Source organism: Stenella coeruleoalba (assembly GCF_951394435.1).
Source record: "Stenella coeruleoalba genome assembly, chromosome: 13".
Classification (NCBI taxonomy): domain Eukaryota; kingdom Metazoa; phylum Chordata; class Mammalia; order Artiodactyla; family Delphinidae; genus Stenella; species Stenella coeruleoalba.
Window position 1 is genome coordinate 44,052,258 of NC_137159.1, and position 24,026 is coordinate 44,076,283.

The 24,026-nt window shown below is 34.4% G+C and overlaps 1 protein-coding gene and 1 pseudogene across 6 annotated transcripts in view; one reads left to right on the plus strand and one right to left on the minus strand.

The window, feature by feature from the left end:
* The window catches only part of CCDC88A (coiled-coil domain containing 88A), a 190,799-nt gene that overhangs the window by 98,724 nt on the left and 68,049 nt on the right, over positions 1–24,026 (plus strand). For all 5 annotated transcript variants that reach the window (XM_079940521.1, XM_079940522.1, XM_079940523.1 and 2 more), the window contains 5 exons: positions 7,598–7,667; positions 9,624–9,682; positions 13,227–13,310; positions 15,007–15,147; positions 22,231–22,403. In XM_079940521.1, coding sequence (XP_079796647.1) covers positions 7,598–7,667; positions 9,624–9,682; positions 13,227–13,310; positions 15,007–15,147; positions 22,231–22,403 — 527 coding nt within the window. The remainder of the gene's footprint in view (positions 1–7,597; positions 7,668–9,623; positions 9,683–13,226; positions 13,311–15,006; positions 15,148–22,230; positions 22,404–24,026) is intronic.
* Positions 16,664–18,581, minus strand: LOC307195920 (sushi repeat-containing protein SRPX-like; annotated as a pseudogene). The gene has a single exon. The product of its transcript is annotated as a sushi repeat-containing protein SRPX-like (transcript).

The following is a 24,026-nucleotide window of genomic DNA, read 5'->3' on the forward strand; positions in this document are numbered from 1 at the left end:
TTCATCAATGTTGTAGCATGTAGTAATGTTTCATTCTTTTTTATTAAACTACTGTTTTCTTGTTCTTTGTCTTCCTCCTGCCCAAGCTAGGTATTGAAATTGTCTTTGTATTGATCATATTAATTTAATGAAGTTATAGTCGCAGAGATATTTGCCGATGAGTGAATTGTAAAATCCATCAGTTCAATGGTTTAGATAAGAGGTTCTTAGTGGAGGGTGATTTTATCACCTGGGGGACATTTAGCAATGACTAGAGACATTTTTGGTTGTTGTACCTAAGAGTACTACTGGCATTAGTGGATAGAAGCCAGGAATGTGGCTAAGCATCTTGCAATGCACAGGACATTTCCCCGTGATTAAGAATTATCCAGCCCAAACAAACATGTGCCTTTCAAATCCAAAACATTATATCACATTGAATTATAGTTCTCTCAGTAGATGTGCTTAACTTTTATGTCACAGGGACAAAGTGGTATAAAAATCTATCTTAAATTCTGGAGTCCAGATATTTAAAATATTTGCATATTTGTCTTTAATATGACATATATGAAATATTTAATAATGAAATATTTAATAATTTAATTAATGATATAATAATCAAAATGTATTTTATATAGTGTATTTAAATCCTGGCTCTCTGTTATGTAGCAGTTGTATAAATGGTACAGATTACTTCCTTGAGCTTTAACGTCTTCGTCTATAAAATAAAGATAATAATACTTAGCTGGCAGCTGAGCATTACATAAATTAATAGAGATGAACGTCTTGCAGTGTTTCCTGAGCCAGACACAGTTTTAGGTGCTGGGGATGTGGTCGTAAGTGGCAAACATAACAAATAAGATTCCTGTCCTCACAGAGAAGGAGAAACTGGCTAAGCTGACCAAGAAGGAGATACAGGAGGGAAACTAGACAAGCCGTGGTATCACGAAAGCCTACAAAATAAAGTGCTTCTAAAAAGAGGGAATGTCAAAAACATACTTGAGGGAATTGATTGCAAAGGGGCACAGGGAAGCTTTTTGAAACAGTGAAAATGTTGACATCATTACTGAAATGGTGGTTTCAAAACTGTGTACATTTGTCAAAACTCATTAAATTGTACACATAAAATTGGTGATTTTTATTGCATGTACATTACACCTCAATAAGTCTGATTTCTAGAAAATGTATATGTCATTGACAACAATTTTTTAAAAAGGGCAAAGGAGCTGTTCTAGATGAAGGGAGACTAAAGAGGTGTAACAAGTGGAGACAGTGTATCTTTGGTTGGATTCTGAATCTCTCCCCCCAAAAGCTATAAAGAATATTTTGATGGAAAATGTGGAAATATGAATGTGGATTATATATTAAAATGTATTGTATCAATGTTAAAAATAAATTATCTAGCCCAAAATGTTAGTTGTGCTAAAATTGAGAAGCCCAAATGTTAATAGTGCCAAGATGATATTATTATTAATGATTTGATTTGTCTTGACTGTCACCATTTTTTAGACACACCTGTAAATATTTCATTAACATTTGCAGGATGACCACTTACACCCTTTTCTTTTAATTAATCTAAGTTTGAATATCAGTGAACTATTGTAACTTAGAGCTAGAAGTGATTGAGTATCTTAACATTTTGTCAACGTAGTTTCAGATACTTAAAATATTACTGAGTGTTGAAATTCTGCTTGTACCACTGAACCAGTTTACCAAACCCTCTCTACCCGCTCCCTTTCATGCTTCATAGTCTTCCATAAAATCTTTCTAAGGCACTTCTAGGGTATCTTCAGAAATAGGTCATCCATCTTATTTACATGATTAATTGACTTACTAAAATGATTTTTTATTTTCATGTGTAAAACCAAGATAGACATGACCCAGTTTAATATATTGACAGATTTCAAATTAAAGGCCGAATCAGTGCAGTTATTGTCATCTGTTAAATTACCTGACTGTTGGGAAAACCAAAAATTTCCCTGAAAATCTTTCTCAAACAATCAAAAGTATTTTGTTGTATCTCATACGCCCCTCAGAAAAAGTATTTGAGGTAAAATATTTTGTACATTTTGATTGTCTGACTCGCAGAAGGAGTAAGTTTGGGTAGGTTAAAATTCACAAATGTATGATGTCTCCAGGTTTGTTTGTTTTTTAATATGTTGTTAAGCATCAAGATCATCTCGCAAAAATGATTCTTAGGGAGGAAGAAAATTGACAGAATACCCTGAGATGATTGTTAGTGGGGGGAATTATTTCAGTGAATCTTTTCAGTGATGATAAGTTAGTTTAAGTGTTAGTATTCTTCCCTTTCTTATTTTAATGATGTGGAATATGTAAAAGCTCAGTAAAAATTACAATATTCAGATTGCCCTTCTTTTCTGCTGCCTTTCATTGAATGCCAAGGCATTGAAGCTATAGTGATAAACAGGACAGGCTGTAGCCCTGTTCTCTAGTAGAGGGATAATAGACAAGTAAATAACTAAATCAAATAATTTTGATTGTGATAAATAAGGACAGTGAATGTGAGAGGTCTTGAGAGCAGTAACTGGTAACTTTAGATTATCAGAAAGATTGTTGAACACTTCATTACGTTTAAGTGGCAATTCAGACCTTTTCAAATAATTGCTTGATACATAGCAAGCATCTCTTTTTGTCTTGCAAATAAATATTTAAAAATTTTCAAGTCAGAAAATAAGTAAATTATAGCTGTTATGGAAAATTACCTTGGTGCTTTGATTTTTTTTTTAAGTTATTTTTATTCCTGTGGATGAAGGCAAGAAGGTGAATTTGATTATCAGAGACACAGTCTACAAGTAAAAATCTTAGTCCACTTTTAGAATTCTGTCAGCAGCCGTTGTTTGGTATGACTGCACAAGCTGCAGTTTAAATAAATACTAAAAGAAGCAAGGTGGTTCTTCAGCCACCATTAAAATAATGAACTGAATCATTTGAGGCCTAAAAGACAAGAACACTTTACAATTAATAAATTTATTAGGAAGTTTTTGCATGTTTGACGTCACTAATAGTAAAAGTAAAAATTAGGTCTAGTACCATTAATTTAGTTGCCAGAGAAAGCAGGTACTTTTTAAGGTTTTTCTTTAACATCTGTTATAATAAGCAACATTTGGAGTATTTTTGATACTTTGGTCAGATTTTCTTTTCTTTTAACATCATTCATTTAATTTTTTTCTACATGCTACTAAAATATAATAAAATAGTCTTAATTCTTTTCACTAGTAACACGGATAAAATGCTAAATACAAATAGTATGATAAATGTAATTATGTTTGAGTTTTTAAAACAGATTTAGAGTCCCAAAGGAGAGACTGTCATTCCAGTATATTCTAGAAATCTTTGAAGCCCATATTTAGTACCTTAGAAATGTATAGTTTTAGTTTTAGTATTTTGTTCAATGTGATTCAAAAAGGGAAATGAGCCCAGACCTTTCCCAGAAGTATTGTTTAAGTTCTTACTGTGAAGGAAGTATTATGGGTAACTTGTAGGAAGAAGGAGAAACCTGGTTTAAGTTGTCTTTGAATAGTCTCTAGGGTCTGTCTGGCACAAACTTGAAATAGTCTTTCTTAAGTGCTTTAGCAACATGAATTTCAATTCACAGAAACTTGTGTATCAGTTTTAAAAGTTTCTAAACTAAAACTAAAAAAATAGTTAATATACCATTTTTATAGAAAAGTTATACAAAGCCAATTAAAAATAATAGGAATGAAATGACTTGTATCTTTCAAAGCACTTCTGTTATTTTCCTATTAAGATAATCTCTGCCATTCTTTCTTGTTCTGTCTTTATTTTTATTAATTATTGATGTTCTGCAAATTTTTCTGGACTGTCTTCCTACCAGGATAGATTTTCTACCAATTCAGTGAAGCTTTGCTTTAGTGGTCTTGAAAATTCTCAAATTCTCTATATTTGAATATTTGCATATCTTTCAAAACTTGCATCCTTCTCCTTATCTCCACCTCTTGTTCCCTGGTTTCATTTTATTGTTAGCCCTTATCACCAAAAACATTTACTTATTTTCTTTCTACCCCTTCAAAAATGTAAATTCCATGGGAGCAAGGATTTTTGTTTCTTCATTGCTTTATTTCCAGTACCTAGAATAATGTCTGACAGATAATAAACATGCAATAAATATTTGTTGAATGAGTGGCTGTCCTGATTTTCTCAAAACTTTCTCCACTTTCTATTGTATTGCTAAAACTCTTTCTTTTTCTATACTTTTTTTTTTTTTTTTTTTTTTTTGCGGTACGCGGGCCTCTCACTGTTGTGGCCTCTCCGGTTGTGGAGCACAGGCTCCGGACGCAAAGGCTCAGTGGCCATGGCTCATGGACCCAGCCGCTCCGCGGCATGTGGGATCTTCCTGGACCCGGGCACGAACCCGTGTCCCCTGCATCGGCAGGCGGACTCTCAACCACTGCACCACCAGGGAAGCCCTATACATTTTTAAATAGGTTTCTCATTACTTTACTAACAAATTGAAGTCTCTTCACTTATTCATTTACATATGTTATCATTCTTAACCCATTAATTAACAACAAATTAATTGTTGCTCCTGCTTAACAAAGTAGTATTTATCTTGGACTAAGTTATGTATTGTTTTTCCATTTCTTAGCACCTTAATAATGAACATCTTTAGAGCTAGGTGAAGTCTGGGAAGTCTCAGGATGTTAGAGTAGAGCTTTAACAATAACAATCAGTTTTTTTAACCTCTGATTTCTTTTATGTCTTGTGTATTTTTTAATGTTACTTGTAAGATTGGAATTGGGAAATAGGAATTTTTACAAAAATGTAGCTAGAATTCTCTGAAGAACCCAAAGAACCAAATAGAGGTTTTAGAATAATTTGGGTTTTTAAAATTTGTATAATTTTTAGCTGCCTTACCTAATATTAGCACTTTCAGACATAACAAAATCAGTACTTGGAGATAAAGTAAAAGGTAGATTTTTTTTTTCATTAACTCTAATATTTAATAACCATCATTTGGGCTTCCCTGGTGGTGCAATGGTTAAGAATCTGCCTGCCAATGCAGGGGACACGGGTTCGATCCCTGGTACGGGAAGATCCCACATGCTGCGGGGCAGCTAAGCCCATGCGCCACAACGACTGAGCCTGTGCTCTAGAGCCCGCGAGCCACAACTACTGAGTCCGCATGCCACAACTACTGAAGCTGGCACGCCTAGAGCCTGTGCTCTGCAACAAGAGAAGCCTCCACGATGAGAAGCCCGTGCACCGCAATGAAGAGTAGCCCCTGCTTGCTGCAACTAGAGAAAGCCCGCGCGTAGCAATGAAGACCCAGCGCAGCCAAAAATAAATTTGTTAAAAAATAATAACCACCATTTAAAAAAACTTTACACTTTTGTTTCACTTCTTACCCTTCTCAGCAAAAGTCACACACATAGTAAGTCAAGGAGCTGAAATTTAAGCCTAAGTTTTCTGACTTGACTCTACCATAGTACTCTATACTAGGCATTCACATTCCACCATACTAGAGTACATCTTTAGATACACAGAGGTACGTTTGAATTTGCTTCATCCAAATATAATCAAACGTGATAGTGTACAGGTTAAGCAAACTGTATTAACACAGGAGGTCACTGATGGTACCATATGATGAAAGAATATATGAGATTGCTTTTATCTTTGTGGAGAGACTAAGATAGCATTAGAGAATGAGGTATTAGAATAGGCAGGAAGTGGGGAGCCACCTGAGGAAGAGGATGTAAGAAAGAGGTGGTGAACCATATTAAAGATTAGTACCTATTTGGACAATTTCCTTATAACTCTGCCAACATAGAATGTTACATGGTACATCAATAAAATAGATTGTCTTGACTTAGATTATCTCCACTAAAAAGGATATAAACAAAACAATGATTGCTTTTTTTTTTTTTTTTTTTTTTTTTTTTTTGCGGTACGCGGGCCTCTCACTGTTGTGGCCTCTCCCGTTGTGGAGCACAGGCTCCGGACGCGCAGGCTCAGCAGCCATGGCTCACGGGCCCAGCCGCTCCACGGCATGGGGGATCTTCCCGGACCGGGGCACGAACCCATGTCTCCTGCATCAGCAGGTGGACTCTCAACCACTGCGCCACCAGGGAAGCCCAATGATTGCTTTTTTTAATGCATCTCTCTTATTTATGCTTTCTTTTAAATATGTACAAATATAGTCCTGAAAATTTTGCTTTAGGGCAAGGAAACTAAAAATTGCAATTAATTTGAAATTTATTTCTTTAAGTCCATTTAGCTGTTACATACTTGGCTATAGAGTATTTTATCTTGGCATAACTTGCTTTTAACTGGAAAACTCATTTATTAAATATCCAAACTCAGTATCAATCCTTGGAATAAGTGATTTTAGCAATTTTTGACACTTACTATTCTTAACTGTATTTACTAATGTGATGCACATACTGAATATGTAGTTTTCTCTAAATGTGTGCATATTTTTGGTGTTAGTTTTTTTAAGACTAGTAAATATAACACTGAAGAAATTTTTTGAAACTTTCTAATACATATCTGAAAGAAATTACAGATAAAAGATCAATTCTACCTAGCCTCTGGTGTCATGTCACACTCTGGCTATAGGAAACCGCTTTTGAGGATCTAGAATCACACATCTTTAAAAAAGTAATAAAGGTTAACTTTTCATGGTTATTTGCTTCCTCATCATAGTGTTAAGGAAAGAATGATTCAGAAGGAATTGAATACTTAACAAAAAATTATTCCTCAGCAACTAGTTATGTCTGAATGTGTAGTGAAAGCCAAATTGTAAAGACACTCACAGTTATTTCATAATCTTGCAAAGATTCAGTATTATCACATTAAACTAATCAATCCTGTAGTCTAATTCATCCCAGACCCTTTGTAGCATGTCATTGTTAGTAGTTATAGTGATAGACATGATGTGTTCTCTCATTTCCTCAAAGAAGAGGTAGTATAAACAGAAGATGCATACTTAGTGTATAACCAAAATGAATAATTTGGAGGCATTCAATTTTCTGAATCATCCTGTACCATCAGAATTTGTATATATTCTTGTCACAAAAAGTTTGACAGAAGTCAAAGGAAGTAAAGCATGAACTGTAGATAGGAGAGAAATAACGAGTCACTGAGGAAGAGCTCACTTTCATGAAATACTCATAAGATAGGATTTTTAATGAACTAACTAGCTTTCTTAATTTTACTATCAGTTGATTTTTTAGTTCTCTCAGAGAGAAGTAACAAAAAAAACTCAAGATACACACACTTGATCTTTTAATTGAGGAAAGTTGTTTAATTATCTAATACCTAAAATTCAGATTTCCAAATAATAGGTATTAGACCAGTTCAACTTGGACACTTATTTGATGGACATTTGATATGTTTATTAACTTAAGCCTATCTGATAATTATAATTTTAGTTATTTAATTCATTAACTTATAGTTAACAAAAGGTTTAAGACTTTTTAGACATCTTTTTTTTCACATTTTTAAGCTTTTTAATTGCAGTATACCTCTGTAGGTAAAGTATGCCTACAGAGATGTGCACGAATCATAAGTTACAGCTTGTTGAGTAATTATCCTGTCAGCATTACCCATATAACAACCTTTGGGTATCTTTTTATAGGAGACTTTGCAGCAGTTGATTATGATGTCTTTGCCAAATGTCTTAATCATTGGCAAAAATCCCTTTTCTGGTAAGTATTAAAATTAGCATAATGTGATAATAAAGTCTTATCTTTGTGTAATATTATGATGCTTACCAAGATCTTGCTAATTTCCATTAACTCACTAGGTTTTTTGTGAGTCTATAGGGAAAGTTGGAGGTGATATTCCATTTTATATAGAGAAAGTAAACAGAATGTTTGTAAGTCGTAGATGGGATCAGACATACATTTTACATTAAGTCCAGTGTTTTTTTTTTTTACTCTACCAAGTCGATACTTTTCTGTGATGATTTTTAGTGTCTTATAAACAAGTATAGAAGATAAGTACAGCAGTTATAAGCTTAAAAGAACATAACCTTAGAAAAGAAGTGATTTTGAAATAATTTCTAGGTTTTATAGCTACTATCTACCATTGCCAAAGTTGTTTGAATCTGAGGTTTTACTGATTGATATGTTGTAATTTATATTAAACTACTTTTGAGTGGGAAAAAGATGAGAAGCAGTTTCTTAGATAATTTAAATTATTTTCTTCCAAGTTTCTGCCCTTTACCAGATTTTAAGTGCGACATGTTCAGGGTTTTAATTTTTGAACAGTTGGGGAAATTAGCAGCTACCTAACAGTTTCAACAAAGGACTTATTCTTACAGGCATGTAACCCAAATCAAGTATATCTTCTCCAATTCCCAGTCTCACCCTCAGTCAAAACAAACAAAAATAAAACCAAAATAAAAACGAAATCCAAGCAGCTGTTTTCATTGAGCAAACTACAAATTAGATGGGGTGAATCAGGAGTTTAGATACTCTTTCGAGATATTCTGGAATATTTTAATATACAAATAAAAAATGTAAAAAACATTTTGTATGTAGAATGGAATTGTTTTCAATTCCACATGCATTTAATAATTACTTACCAAGTTAGAGGGACCAGGAATATAAAGAAAATGGTTTATGCTCTGGAGGGTCTTGTGTTGTGGCGAGAGATACACAGATTACTGGGAAATCATGTAATAATTAGTGCAAAGTAGAGAGATGTAAGAATGTTAAGGCTTATAAAATATGGAGCCATTGATTATTCTTAAAGTTGGTAGATTAGTGAGGGTTGGAGACCATTGGTGGTTGGGTCAGGGAAGACAACACAGAGATGTTAGAGCTGTGCCTAGGATTGTGATTAGATTAGTAAGTAGTTCATTAGAGGGACGAAGGGTAGGGAAGAAAGACAGGCAGAGGGAGTAACAGAAGTTAAGGCAGTGGTGTGTGTATATATGTATGTATATTTGGGGAAGCGTGATTAGTGTGGCTAAGAAGGTAGGTTGTTTCATGGAGAGTAGGAGGAAATGTTTGAGAAGACAGATTGGCCTGATGGTGAAATTCTGGCCAGAGAAGTGACTTTTTTTTTGTCAGCTGAATGTTTTAAGAAAATTTGAATTGAATGCTGTTGGACAGTGAATGTACTGTCCAGTTCTGTTACAGACCATAAACTTTATTCAGCTTGTTATATACATTTATTTTACCAGCCTCACCGTAACTGATATTTAAGGTTTTGATTTTCATGAATCTATGCAGGGGAAAGCCGTTTACATTTTATAGGTAGATGAATCATATAAGGTCAGTGTTTCAGAAAAAAAACGCCAATAGGCCTAAGACCTATTAGGAACCATTTTGGCTGGCTGTGGCATGTCTCTATAGTAGAGGTTCCTAATTTGGTATGCTGGTGTAGTATAATGACGTACCGAGAAGTAGTGGATTTAGAGTTAGCATCCTTTATCACACAGAGCTTTGAAAGCTGTTTTATCTGTACTGCAGCCCTTCAAAATTCCTCTTACCATATTGTGCACACACAGAGCTGCTTTTCTGAATTCTCCACTGCACTTATAAACTTAATCCCTTGGTCAAGTTGTTGTGAATATCACCTCTAGAAGTAATACTACCACTCTAAGAGAGTTGACTAAAGTAAAATGTTGTACTTAGTAGTTGTTTTTATTTCAGAACAAGGCACAGAAGAAGTTAAAAAGTTGCTTTTACTTTTACTGGGTTGCGCAGTTCAGGTAAGTTAAAATAATTCTTCGTATTTTTATTTTAATAACTTTTTATAAATTTTTCAGGCTCTAGTTTCTGAAAGACTTAAGGATGGGCCATTGGTGTTCAAAGTCCATGTTAGAAAATTTTAAATAACTGTATAACCTCCTAAGGAGAAGGTTTTTGAAGAAAAACACTCATTCTGTTACTTTATTTCAAACTTTAGTTATATTATCAGGTAGTCATAATCATTTAAAACATTTAATTCTTTTTTTTTATTCGAGGCTTTTAAAGGCCCCAGCTTTTCAAGTTTCCCTAGAGGTACCCTTAAAAACCTCTCCCAGAACATCCTATGATTTATGCACGCATGTGTGTGTGTTACAGAAGGGAAGAGGATTGATGATCAAAAGGAGGCAGAAATTATGAAATCACGATAATCTGCTGGCTTAGGAATCAATTAATGTAATAGAATTAGAAGTAACTTTAGTGCCCATAACACTTTAAAAACTGTATATAAAGATAAAAGAGAGCTTAATTTTAAGTGGAAAAAAGTTTGCTGCTGATGATTTAGTTGGAAGTGAAACTGTTTATAGTTCTGTTTTTAACACCATACTCTCTTTATGCTCTAGAGCTGGGCTGTCAGTAGAATAGCCACTAGCCACGTGTTGCTATTTAAGTTTAAATTAGTTACAATTGAATAAAATTACAGTTTCAGTTTCTCAGTTGCACTAGCTATATTTCAATAGTCAGTAGCCACAGTTAGCTAGTGAGTACTTGTATTGGACAACACTGATATTCTGATTATTCAACTTCAAAGTGAATCTTCTCATTCTATCTTTTTTCCGTCTTGGTACTCTTTCTCGTTTCTAGCCTTCAAGAACCTATCAACTTCATTCGATATTCTTTAAGAAAACCTAACCTATTTATAAAACATTTTCAGAATTCTTAAAACTTTCAGAGTTTGAACAGAGGTGAGATTTAGTACAAATTGTGGGTATTTTAAGGTAAAGGAAGAATTCTCATTGATCTGTGTTGAGACTGTGTTACAGGGTGAGCTTTTAAAGGTAGTATAAATAAACAGTGGCTCTAGGACTTAGAAAAGGGAAGTGTATGTGTTTAAACTGAAGGCAGACAAAGGTATGGCAGTTGAATTGGGGGACCCTTCAGTGAGTCATACTTATTATAACCCTGCCATTTTATATATGTTCACTGGCTCAAACTATACATAAGTCACTTTTGGAAGCATAACATTTAAAAATTGGGGTTACCATACCTAAAAAGTTAGTTATTTTATATATGCCACAAATGTACTATCCGAAAGTCATTCTTAATTGTTCTCACTATGCCTGTCAAATATTATTTACTAGACCAAAAAAATTCTTGTTTTTAAACCTGGTAGTTTTTATCACATCCCTCCAAAACTCTGACTTCCTAGTCATAGATGGGAACTGTACATTTCTCATAATTTAATTTTAAATTTAATTTAAAATTAATTTAATTTAATTTTAAATTTCATTGAATTTCTATATCATCCTAATAATTTTGCTTTTATAGGATAAGGAACTTTCTGCACTGATAGAAATGTGCTTAATTAAATTAAATTTTATGGAAGTAGAAATAAAATATTATGATGTACACTAATCATTAGAGAAATGCAAATCAAAACTACAGTGAGGTATCACCTCACACCAGTCAAAATGGCCATCATCAAAAAATGTACAAAGAATAAATGCTGGAGAGGGTGTGGAGAAAAGGGAACCCTCTTGCACTGTTGGTGGGAATGTAAATTGATACAGCCACTATGGAGAACAGCATGGATGTTCCTTAAAAACCTAAAAATAGAGATACCATATGACCGAGCAATCCCACTGCTGGGCATATACCCCGAGAAAACCATAATTCAAAAACAGTCATGTACCACAATGTTCATTGCAGCTCTATTTACAATGGCCAGGACATGGAAGCAACCTAGGTTTCCATTGACAGATGAATGGGTAAAGAAGATGTGGCACATATATACAATGAAATATTACTCAGCCATAAAAAGAAACAAAACTGAGTTATTTGTAGTGAAGTGGATGGACCTGGACCTAGAGTCTGTCATACAGTGTGAAGTAAGTCAGAAAGAGAAAAACAAATACTGTATGCTAACATATATATGGAATCTAAAAAAAAAAACTGGTTCTGATGAACCTAGGGGCAGGACAGGAGTAAAGACACAGATGTAGAGAATGGACTTGAGGACACGGGGAGGGGGAAGGGTAAGCTGGGACGAAATGAGAGAGTAGCACTGACATATATACACTACCAAATGTAGAATAGATAGCTAGTGGGAAGCAGCCGCATGGCACAGGGAGATCAGCTTGGTGCTTTGTGACCACCTAGAGAGGTGGGATAAGGAGGGTGAGAGGGAGATGCAGGAGGGAGGGGATATGGGGATATACGTATGCATATAGCTGATTCACTTTGTTATACAGCAGAAACTAACACAATACTGTAAAGCAATTATACTCCAATAAAGTTGTTTAAAAAATGTTATGTTATAATAAATGTGTAGAGTGTAAATCAGAACCTTGCTAAGTTTCTTACTGACCAAAGAGCCAAGTTTCCTTTTTTGAGTATAGTGTCTTCACTAGTAGTTCAGTAATTGGCCCAAGAGATGCAACTAAGCTAGACAAGGCAGTGCTGTCTGTTTTGTATGCACTTCTCATTTGGTAGCTGTAAGAATACCGTTAAACGCAGTTGGATTGCAGTATAAGAGAGGTAGACAAGAGGCAGAGAGTAAGATGCATGTTAAACTGTTATTCAGTACTGAATGGAAAGAAAAAGATGAGGTTTGTATTGTAATATTTTTAGTTTATATAACGTTTTTTAAAAGGTACACAATAAATAATTGCTGCCTTTATTCCACTTGATACATGTGTACTTGTATATACATTCTTAAATTTTGCCCCTGGTAACTTTGTGTTAGAAACAAATCAAATATTTATTGTATTACCTTATATGTGTTGAACTGGGCCACAAAAGTAGGTTTCTTTTATTGAGATTGATAGGATGAAGATGTGAGAATGAATTGTAAGCCTGAAGTAAAAATTGCTTAAAATTTTTTTTCCAAGAAAAAGGGCTGTGTTGTTTGATGATAGGCAAAGACTGACTGAGCATTTTGGCTGTATTCCGAATTCTGCCACTGACTCACTGTGTTTTTTGGCAAGTAACTTATCCTCTCTGAAACAAGTTCTTGATTCTTTACTTCTCTGTTTGTAAAGTTAGCCTAATTATATTGTACTGACCTTAGATGGTTTGTGTAATGGTTACCCGCTTTAGAACTTAAAACTTTTCAGCGTAAAAATGGTATGGATTTTCAATATGTTGCTTTTTAAATAAATATTTCTAAATTGTTATCTTTCTATTAGGGTAGGTGTATTAGAGATCATTTAAATGCAAAACAAAACCCTCATTGTGCTGTTCAAAATGTAGCCAAGCTTTTTAGCTTAATGAATTTTTGGTTATTTACAACATATTAACAACTATACCCTATAAAGTATGAATGATTGGTTTATTCGTTTCTCTTAGTGTCAGAAAAAAGAAGAATTTATTGAAAGAATTCAAGGTTTAGATTTTGATACAAAAGCAGCAGTTGCCGCACATATTCAAGAGGTAATAATCTGTATACAATTTTTATGTATTTTTATGAAGCTTGTGGTATGTTTTATTTGTATGTCTCCCCAAATACCATCATGGATTAAGCAAGAATAAATCAAAGTCAATTATAGATGAACTCTGCTTTTAGAAAAATTATCTTCTTTTCTTTAGACATAGTTTCTTAAATGAATTATCTTCTGCGTGGCACAGTGCTGACTACAGGTGTACTGTTGCCTTTATCCATAGGGATATAGGCAGAAAGTGCTATTTGAGGAACGTATATTTCTTTGTTAGACATCACAGCATGAATAGTATAGTAAATGGAAGCAGCACAAAGTGGATCACTGCCTGTAATTCAAAACTAAAGTGAGGTAAGATGATAATACTAACCTATTAGTATTATGTGATTCCAGTGATTTTTTTTTTTTTTAGTGAATGGGCACAGCATAATTTCTACTGAAGATATTACTTGAATTATAAACACATTAGTGATTTATAACATCCATATAAAAACCTAAATGGAGGACATAGTGTACAATGTCAAATAATTGAAGCTAATATTTATTTGTTAAGATTGTTTTTAAAAGCTGCTATTTCTGCATCTGTCTAGTCTTGGGCTTTTAATCTTGCGTACTTTAGAGTTTTTAGAACTACAGCATGTTAAATTTTACATGCTGATTAGAAAGAGAACTAAGGAAAGGGAGAGAGTTTTAAATAGTGAGAATTGCTGTGTTTAAATATTCTCTATTTAAATGACTTTGTGTTCCATATATCATCTTTTCTCTTAGTTAATATTCAAACAGCCCCGCTTTCTGGTCAGTAATATTGTCAGCAGTAAGTGTATTAGTACTCTACAAGATACAGTTTTGTTGGTAGTTTCCCTTTATATATACATATATATGTTCGTTTCTGTTAGCTTTGTGATTTGTATTTGATTTTGAATAAATGCTGAGTACCGCAAGTTACTAAATTTGCCACCATTCTTGAAAGTGTTATTTTTGCTGTTTATTGTGAAAGTTAAAGCAAAATATCAGAATCACAGTGAGAAATGGAAAGCAAGAAATAAGTATTTCACTCATATAACTTTTCCATTCTTTTAAAACTCTTTATACTGGGCGTCCTTTTCTCCTAAGTTTCTATGACAGTGTCTTCTTCAGAATCTATAAAGACTTAGCTTTTCAAGTATAAAAGTGCAATAACCTATATCCTACAGGATTAAAACTTTTGCTTTTGAATTCAAGTACAATAAACTTAGTCTTATCTAAGGAAAAGATTGAGTTTGTTAAAGCAGTTGCCAGACCTATTAGTATTACCTTCCCTTAAGAATGTCTTGAATTAAGTATTTTATTTTTGGGACTTCCCTGGTGGTCCAGTAGTTAAGACTCCGTGCTCCCAATGCAGGGGGGGTGCAGGTTCGATCCCTGGTTGGGGAACTAAGATCCCACGCGCTGCGCGGTGTGGCAAAAAATAAAAAATAAAGAAATTAAATATCTTATTTTTTAGTTGACTAAATTCATTTAAAGATTACATTTAGTAAAAATAATTTTAGTAGAAGCCTTTTCATCATTCATTAATTTCAAGATACCATATTTGCTTTTCATATTTTTATTATATGGGATATATAGTATTTAAGCTAATATTATACTAAAATTAAATGTATTTTTAAGTATTAGCCATTTAAAAAATTGTTTACTTTGGTTGCTCTCTAAAGGTAACCCATAATCAGGAAAATGTGTTTGATCTACAATGGATGGAAGTGACTGACATGTCTCAGGAGGAAATAGAACCACTCTTGAAAAACATGGTATTGCATCTAAAAAGACTTATAGATGAGAGAGATGAGCATTCGGAGGTTTGTAAATTTCTTTTAGTATATTAGGAAAGTTTACTTTCCAAAAAACTTCAGAGATTTTTCAGAATTGATACTTTGTTTCTTAGGGACAGGTAATAAAGTACTATATGTCTTTTGTGCAACACAGGAGCCAGAAAGGCTGCATAAGAGCCCCAAATTGCTAGTAAACACATTGCAATTAGGTTTTCTTTTCTCCTTCCTTTTAAATTACTCTGATTTTGTTCTTGTGTTTTTTAACTCATCCCCATAGTTCTGGCAACAGTACAGAAGTATGAAACTAAAAATATCGTTGATGTAAGTGGAAAAATCATTGCCTTTTCAAGGTAGAAGAATTTGCTTAAGGTTAATTTTGTAGTTTTATTGCCACATTTTGAGATTGGAAAAATAAATGTTAATAAAAGGAGAATAACAGGTGTTCTGAATAAAATGTCCCACAAAAGGTCTCATATTTTTGTAGTCAGTATAATGAGATATGATTTTAGAAAAGAGAATTATTATAAACTCCTTTAAGAGAGTACTTTGGTTTTTAAAAAGAGTAAAATTGCACCAGATTTTTTGCCTGCACTCTCTGAAAGCAGCCTTATAATTTTTAAAGGAGTCTAGACATTACTGCATGTGATGGTGAGTAATATTTTCTTAATAGCAGACCAAAGTACTCTGTCATTCTGGAGAATGTAAAACTTTGATTATTTGCTCCATTTACATGAGAGAGATGATTTGAACTTATTTATAGAGAATTTGATTACTCTTGGGACTAATGAAAGACTACATAGGCGAAATTTCTAAAGATTTTTTTGGAACAAAAAACTTTCACATCACTATAAAATATATTCATTTCTGATGGGAATTTTCAGTTTTTCTTAAGGCATTAAAAGAGAAGAAAATATAGGAAGTAAATATTTTAGAGCAACAACTAAATTTTTTTAAAAATCTAAGACAGTGAGACCACAGGAAGAAAAGAGTGAGTTGCACAACATCCCTAATATATATCATCCTTACCCTGAGATATTTAGATTACTTTATTTTCAATCTGAACCATATTTTGAACCATATGCTATATAATTTTTTATGTTAGTGTCTTTTTACTGTTTTATCCATTTTCTATAACATTTCTCTATTTGCGTTTCAAGATATTAAAGGTATTTTGAAAAGGTGTCTTCCAGCTTCTTAGGAATTACTTCCAAAAAGCTGTACTTTGGTTTCATATGACTGATGGATATGTAAAAGTTGTTTGATCTCACTTACATGAAATAATTAATATGGAGTGAAGAAGGATGTTATTTTGGAGAAATATAAACAAAATACTTGTCATTACATGATTTGTGTCAAAACTAAAAGGAATGTGAAACACTATATAGCATGATTGTTTGAAAAACCGTTTAAAAATCTGTTATCCTGCCTGATTAAGCATTTTAGTTGAATTTGTTTTTCTAACAAGGAAAAAAATGTTTTCTAAATACCTGAGGCAGGAGAATGTAGTCACATTCTCCTGCCTCAGGTATTTGGAAAACAAATTTCTAGCTGGTTTAAACTCACTTCTCTGGGGGGAAAAAACTTCAATTTGGATAAACAGTGGACTAGTTAGAAAAGATAATTAAAAATAATTGTGAAAAATATTAGACACATGTAAATACAGTATGTAAATATAATAATTCGGTATCATTCAATTGGATTGAAACAAGTTCTTATTAACATTTTCCCTTTAACTTTTTTCTGCTTTTTTCTTCCAAAATATTTTATTAATTAATTTTATATAAAAAAACAAAATAGGAGAAAGTTATGTATCACACTGAATAGCATATTGAGAGCAATGTTTATGGCTGTGGTTTCTAATTTCTCTACAAAATTAACTAGCCATGATGGAGTAAAGAGAGAAAGAGTAAATATCATATTCATATTTTTTGGAGCACTTCAAAGTACAGATAGCTTGGTGCTAATTTTTAAGTGCAGAGAAAGCTTATAATAAAATAGGCTTTAAAAATAACAAATAAAAATCTGTACATTAAAGATATTTTTAAGGCCTTTCTGTGTACACAGCACTATGTAGAAAGAGAATTGTGGAGAGAAGAGCCATCCCATCAGGTGTTACAGGTCTGGCCCACTTCAGCTTGCAGGACCATCTCCTCTTTTCCCAAGGGGAAAGTGTCAGTCAGGCTGAAAAGGGCCACAGGCGTCACCAGGGAGACATAGCGCTCCTTGTCCGTGCTGTGCTTATCCGCTAGCACCATAGTGAAGGAATAGAATGGGATTCTGCCTGGACTGCAGAGCTAGTGCTGGAGGCATAATCTTTGTTCCTATCCTGCCAGTGAGGGTCGGGAACATGGCCTGCCAGCACAAGATGATGTGTTGAAGATCCAGGTCACACTGTGCTTGCTGTAGCATTTCTTGCGGCAGCCAGTAGAGATTTGGGGCTATGGGTGTGGACACAGTGAGGAGTCTCCTTTTCTCATAAAACTGATCCAGAAGTCATAAGACTGCTGTTCTGATGCCCACATTGATATTCATGGTTACACAGGTGGGCTCCATGCCAGACCAAGCCAGACTGAATTGACAAACTCAGGCAGGACTACCCTGTGGCTTGTGGCCACCAATGCAGGACAACTTGCAAGTGGCTCCATAACTATTGCTGCTAGACATTTCATGTAACTGTTCCCTGGGACGTTGAATTTTGTCGCAGCATCTGACTCTGACTTTAACTAGAAATTTGCAGATCCCCTTGTTCTCAGCTCTGTCATAGACTATGTACTGTATCTTGTGATCTCCTTCAGGAAAATTTGAGTCTGGCGGGGAGGGCTTTTAGAATAACATCAGTAGAATGTTGTTTGCTGTGTCTGTTCCCTCGGGTATCTCCCAGGACACTGAGGACTGTCAGCTTATTAGGATCAGAAATGTGTTCTTTCATACTTGGGCACTTGATTCTGGGAGATTCCATATCATCACAGGCTGGTCGGCTGCTCCAGGCTTTGTTGTCCGCTCCCATTTCAGTGTGTATCCTGGCGAGCAGTAGTACTCACACTGGGAGTTGAAGTGGGCATCTAAAGCACTTAAATCCTCCACTTGCTGGCATGGCAAGAATTGGGAGCCGCGGGCTATCCACAGGGGATACTCCCCCTTGTCAGAACAGAGAGCCCTTTTTTCTGTTTTTATTGATCTTTTGTAATAATTGTTTCACTTCGATCTAGCAAATATAATTTGGCCGCCCTGTTTTTAATTACCCTTCATTTTTTTGTTCTTAATGCTATGAAACAAGAATCTCTTCAGTCCTCTCCCTTTACCAAAAACCAAATATTTATCGTCACTGTTTATGCCAAGCTTTGTGTTATAAGTTTATTGTATACTATCTTAGTAAGTCTGCGCAATAACCCCATTTTATAGATGAAGATTCTCAAGTTCAGAGAAGTTAGGTAACTTGTCCATTCTAACTCCAACGCTTGTGTCCCTAACCTTTATAACACCTTTGCCTAAATCTGTGATTGTGCTGAACACATCTCTGATTCTTTTCCTTAATGACGAGTTCTATAAGTAGAATTATTGTCACCAGAATTTTTTTAGCATTGTTGTATCTTTTTATGTTCATTCTTCAACATATATTAATAAATACCTGCTTTTTGCAAGATCTTGTGCTAGAGTATGTGGGAGCAACAAACTGACAAACTTTCAAAAAAGAACCAAATATTGTTACAATCTAATAGGGAAATTATTTTAATAAACGAATTAACTGTAATAAAAATTTGAAAGTGACAAGTACCAAAAAAGACATATATCTAAAAAATATCTAAAAAAATACTATAGGAATTTAAAGGAGGAAGATATTACTTGCAACCATTAGTGGAATGTCTAGGATCGGAAGAATCAGAGAAGGCTTTAGAAATTAAAGGTATGCCTTAATAACATTTCCTGTCAGATTTTTTGAAAATGTTTGGAGTTCTTGAGCTCAAGAAACTACCACTATTAGAGAAAAGTCAAAATGTCTACATAATCTTTAATGGAAAATATCTGTGGATACTCTTACTTCTCAATACCAGGTTTCTTTCTCTTTAAAAAATATTTTGCAGCCCATAGATCTTTTGTGCTCTGTTTGTTGGCATCTGGAAGTTCTTGATACTTTAATTTCACCACCTGCTAATTTCAAACGTAATATGTGTCTTCAGTACTTTTCTTGAGTTTTCCGTTTTGTGAATCATTCAGTTAAATATTTTTGAGCAGCTCTTTTTGTGCACACTACTATGGTGGATAACATCAGGGATACCAAGGAAGCATAAGAAAGATTGTATCTGGTTTATTAAAAAAAAAAACATTGTAAATGAAAAATTGTAAGACGGCATAAAATTAAGTTCTAGTTTGTTCATGAAAGAGATATTTAGTTAATACTGTGTGCAGGTGTTATTGTTAAAGACAGGAGATGTTAGAAGGCAAGATTAAAGATAATTGAGACAGTAAGAAAATATACAGATAAAAGTTGATTCTGTGAAGTTTGAGCTTGGGCTACTATGGAAATTAGTAACACTGTTCACAGAGTTACTGTCTCTCCCTTCACAGAGACAGGGAAGTTGGGCTGGACATACTGGGTAGATGGACAAGATGAAGTAATGTCAGTGAACAAACCACCCTTCAAAAAGTAGCACTGAAAGAGAAATAGTAGAAGGATAGTAAAGGAAAAATGTGATTTTTTTCCCCCTTAGATAGTAGAAACTTGTATGTCTTTGAAGAACAAGGAGAAAAAACCAATAGGAAGAGAGAAATTGAAAATGTTATAGAAGTAAGGAATATATGTTGGGAATAAGAGATGCATAAAAACGGAGGAGTTTATCACAGGTGGTTTTGTTTCTTTGACTGTTGGAGAAGGGGTCATTTGTTGGAAGTGATGATAGCAGTTTGTAGTTGGGGGCTTATGTAGAGAAAAGGGAATATATTTACAACAGCCATTGTGGGAAAATTTTGCCAGGAAATCATCAAGATTTTCAATAAACGAATTGATGGGCATTGGAAAGAGCTTAATTGAAAGTGGATGGCAATTTCTGTAGTAGGGCTGTATATTTTTTTTGGTTTGTTTTGTTTTTTAGAGTTCTTTATCACCTTGGAGCAGAAATAGAAAAACTGATGGTAGGTAAGGAAAATGACATAGTGTTTGAGTCAGACTTGAATTTGAACTCCTGTTATACCTAACCATTAGATATGTAACTTTGGTTAAGTTATTTAATCTATATGCACCTCAGTTTCCTTATGTCTAAAATAGATGTAAAGCCTCTATTGCCAATTATAGTATTGGTTAAGATCTTGTTGGAAAATCCCCTAGCTAGGGATTCTATAAATATTAGTTCCCTTTTGTTTTTTCCTCAAAGAGTGAGCCATGGTCAAAGAATGGCATGGTGGGCTTCCCTGGTGGCGCAGTGGTTGAGAGTCCGCCTGCCGATGCAGGGGACACGGGTTCGTGCCCCGGTCCGGGAAGATCCCACATGCCGCGGAGCGGCTGGGCCCGTGAGCCATGGCCGCTGAGCCTGCGTGTCCGGAGCCTGTGCTCTGCAGCGGGAGAGGCCACAGTGGTGAGAAGACCCGCATACCGCAAAAAAAAAAAAAAAAAAAAGAATGGCATGGTGGTGTTAAATTAGAAAGTAAGGGTGACATTTAACAGCCTAATTTTAGTTCCAGGCTGAGTAGAAACTCTAGGGTAACCAAGAATAATATATTTGACTGGGCAAAAAGGGGGAACTGAGTGATTAGAGGTTCAGGCATAGGAATGGTGATATGGCGCAAGAGAGGAATGGTTCTTTCACTGGAGAAGCCTGTATGTATTGGATTGGAAGTGGATGTGGAGTTGTAGAGAGAAAGGGAACTGGGAGGTCATATTCTGAGGTTTATCAGTAGGAATACTGGAATCTGTGAAAGCAGTAGTTGGACAGACCTTGATTTGTGCTCAAATGTATTGCAAGGATAAAGAAATGAATTCTGATGGGTGGTTTAAAAAAAGAAGAAGAAAAGTAATGATTCAATGAGGGCATTGTAAGACTTGGTGATGAGAGACAAAGTGAGGATGGTGATTTCATGTTCCTGAGGTGTAACTCTACCCATTCCATCTGGAGCAGAAGGACAGATGAAATGTCTACCAAAGACAATTTCTGTTTGCCTGGGAAGTTTGAAAGAAAATCTGAGAAAGTGGTTTAGAATAAGAGAATTTTCCAATAAGAGGAAAATTAGGGGAATGGAGGAATATGATTGAGATACATGTAGGTTAAATAGCCCTTAAAGTTCAGATTTAGGATAAATAGAAGATTTGTGTCCCATGGTGGGTCTCTAGAGAAAGGAATAAAGTTAAGCTTTGAGATGGGAAGCAGATTAGAACTAGTATTGTAAGAGAGAGCATAGGGTATGGAGTGAAGAGACTGGTCTGGAGTCTTGGCATTGCTATGAACTAGTTGTGAGATCATGGGCAAATCAGTCTCTGTGCCTCAGTTACCTTAGCTGCAGAATTAAGAGGTTGAACTAAACTTCTGAGGTTTTTTTTAGGTCCCTCTGAGGTTTCTATTTACAATTCTAGAGGCGTGTTGTCCAATTCTGCAAGAATGGCAAGATTGTAATTCTGCACTGTCCAGTGCGGTAACCACTAGCTACTTGCGGCTGTTGTGCTCTTGAAGTGTGGCTAATGTGACTAAGGAACTGTATTTTTAACTCTTTAACTTTGAGATTAGCCACTTGTGCTACTGGTTACCATGTTGGACAGCACAATTATAGACACATCACTCTTGAGTTAATTTCTTTACTATGTCAACAAGTCTTTTATGCCTTTCCAACAGTTGCTATCTGTTCTTATTTTACCACAATTTACTTTTTTTTGTTAAAACACTGGGAAGGGAAAGAAGTATTAAGTCTTGTTCTTGTGTTATCTACTAAATAGCTCATCCATCTACTGTTGAATAAAACTTAAAAAAATGACAGCTAAATATGACAAAGTTATTTTTGACCAAAGAATTCTTTTTTGATGTTGCAGTATAATACTTAGACTTAGTGACTAGTTTTGATGTGTTTGGTTCTCTGATACGTAAAATACTAAAAGTGATTCTGTGATTTATTTCTCTATTTCCTTAGACTATCGTTGAACTCTCTGAAGAGCGGGATGGTCTTCATTTTCCACCCCATGCCTCTTCATCTGCACAGTCACCTTGTGGTTCTCCAGGCATGAAGCGAACAGAAAGTCGACAACATCTGTCAGTGGAACTGGCAGATGCTAAGGCCAAGATAAGAAGGCTTAGGCAGGAATTGTAAGTTGTTGCTTTTCAAGGCTTGTTGAATTTATATAGTTGCAAAGGTGATCTAAACAATGTTTTTAGGCTTATGGAATATGGACGCGTGGTTCCCAGTTGCTAGGCTGTGTCAATGTTTTTGGTAGTATTTGCCAAAGTGAGAAAAATAAGTAGACTGACATAAGGTTTTATTAATGCTAAATCTTATCAATTTAAAGGATGCCCTTTATTCTGTATCAGTTTAAAGCATGCCCTATTTTTCTAGTGTTAGGATGTCCTTTCTTTCATAATGTTTTTCCTTAACAAATTGAGGTCTGCTTAATTTTTTAATTTCTTGAAATCCAAAACACTGGCAACCACTGATACAGATCAATAAGTTTAGCTTTTTTTAAATTAATGTTCTAAAAAACTGAATTTTTGGTATACAGTATTACAAAAAAATAATTTTGTGTATCTTCTGCATTGAGTAATTGAAATGCCTGAGTCATGTATCAATACTTAGAAATGGTAAATATTCTGGTTGGTTAGTGCTGATGAAATTAATATCTATTTAACTTTCAAAGATCATTACAGGAAAGTCAGTATAAATGTCACATAGGCATTCCTTGGTAAATCACATGGAAAGAAATAACCAGTCTCTGCTGGAGATTTTCTGTATTGCAGTTTAAAAGAACAAAGGAGTTTTGTATTTTAGGCTTTTTTTCTTTCTTTCTTTCCTTTTTCTTTTTTGGTTTGTCTTCCTGGATTTTGGGCTTTGGAGTGTAGATTTTAAATTTAAAACCACAATATAGCAATTAAGTTTATTTACTGATTGTTTAAAGCGGTTAGTTTAAGAAAGTGGTTGAATATGCAAGGTAGAAAAAATGTACAGTCCATAGGGAAATTTGAAAACAAAAAAATACAGCTTTCATTGTGAATGTCTGCATTATTATGTATCTATTGAAGTGAACACGCCCAGGATATTCTATAAACAGCTGCACCATGAAAATTAGGGAAGAGATTGCTGTTATTAGTTTGACTGGCAGTTAATGGATAGCCTAAACAGTGAGCACTAGTTGGTTCCATATAATTTAGCACAATCTTCTCCAGTCTTTAGATAAAGCATGCAATTAGAACTGCAGTGATGGCTGTGAATTCATTTAACATTTTGCACTATATTAGAATTTGATTTTAAAATAAAATTTACTTGGGCATAGCATTATTAAAATTCCAAGCAACTTAGAGACATTAGTAAAATTTGGTCTCATACGCTGATTGGAAAATGTAAATGAATAGTTTTAATGAGTAAATAAATATGCCAGATATAGCAAGTATTCCCAGTAACTAGCATTACATCAAATACCATCTCATATCTTCGTTGTCCTTTGAAAATGTGTCCCTTCATAGATTTCTTCTATTAACATTTAAGTGTTTTTGTTGGGATAGATCTTTACTAAAGTGATGAAGTATGGAATCATGGTGGATAAATTTAGTTCAGGTTGCCTTATACCTAATGCAAATAAATAATTGTAATGAGAACATGCAAATTAACTAACACCATACTTGTGGGTGGTACATCATAATATAATTGCTTTGGATTTATTAACATACAGAGTAAAAGTATAATTTGCAATTTGGATAGAACAAGAAGTAATTCCTTAT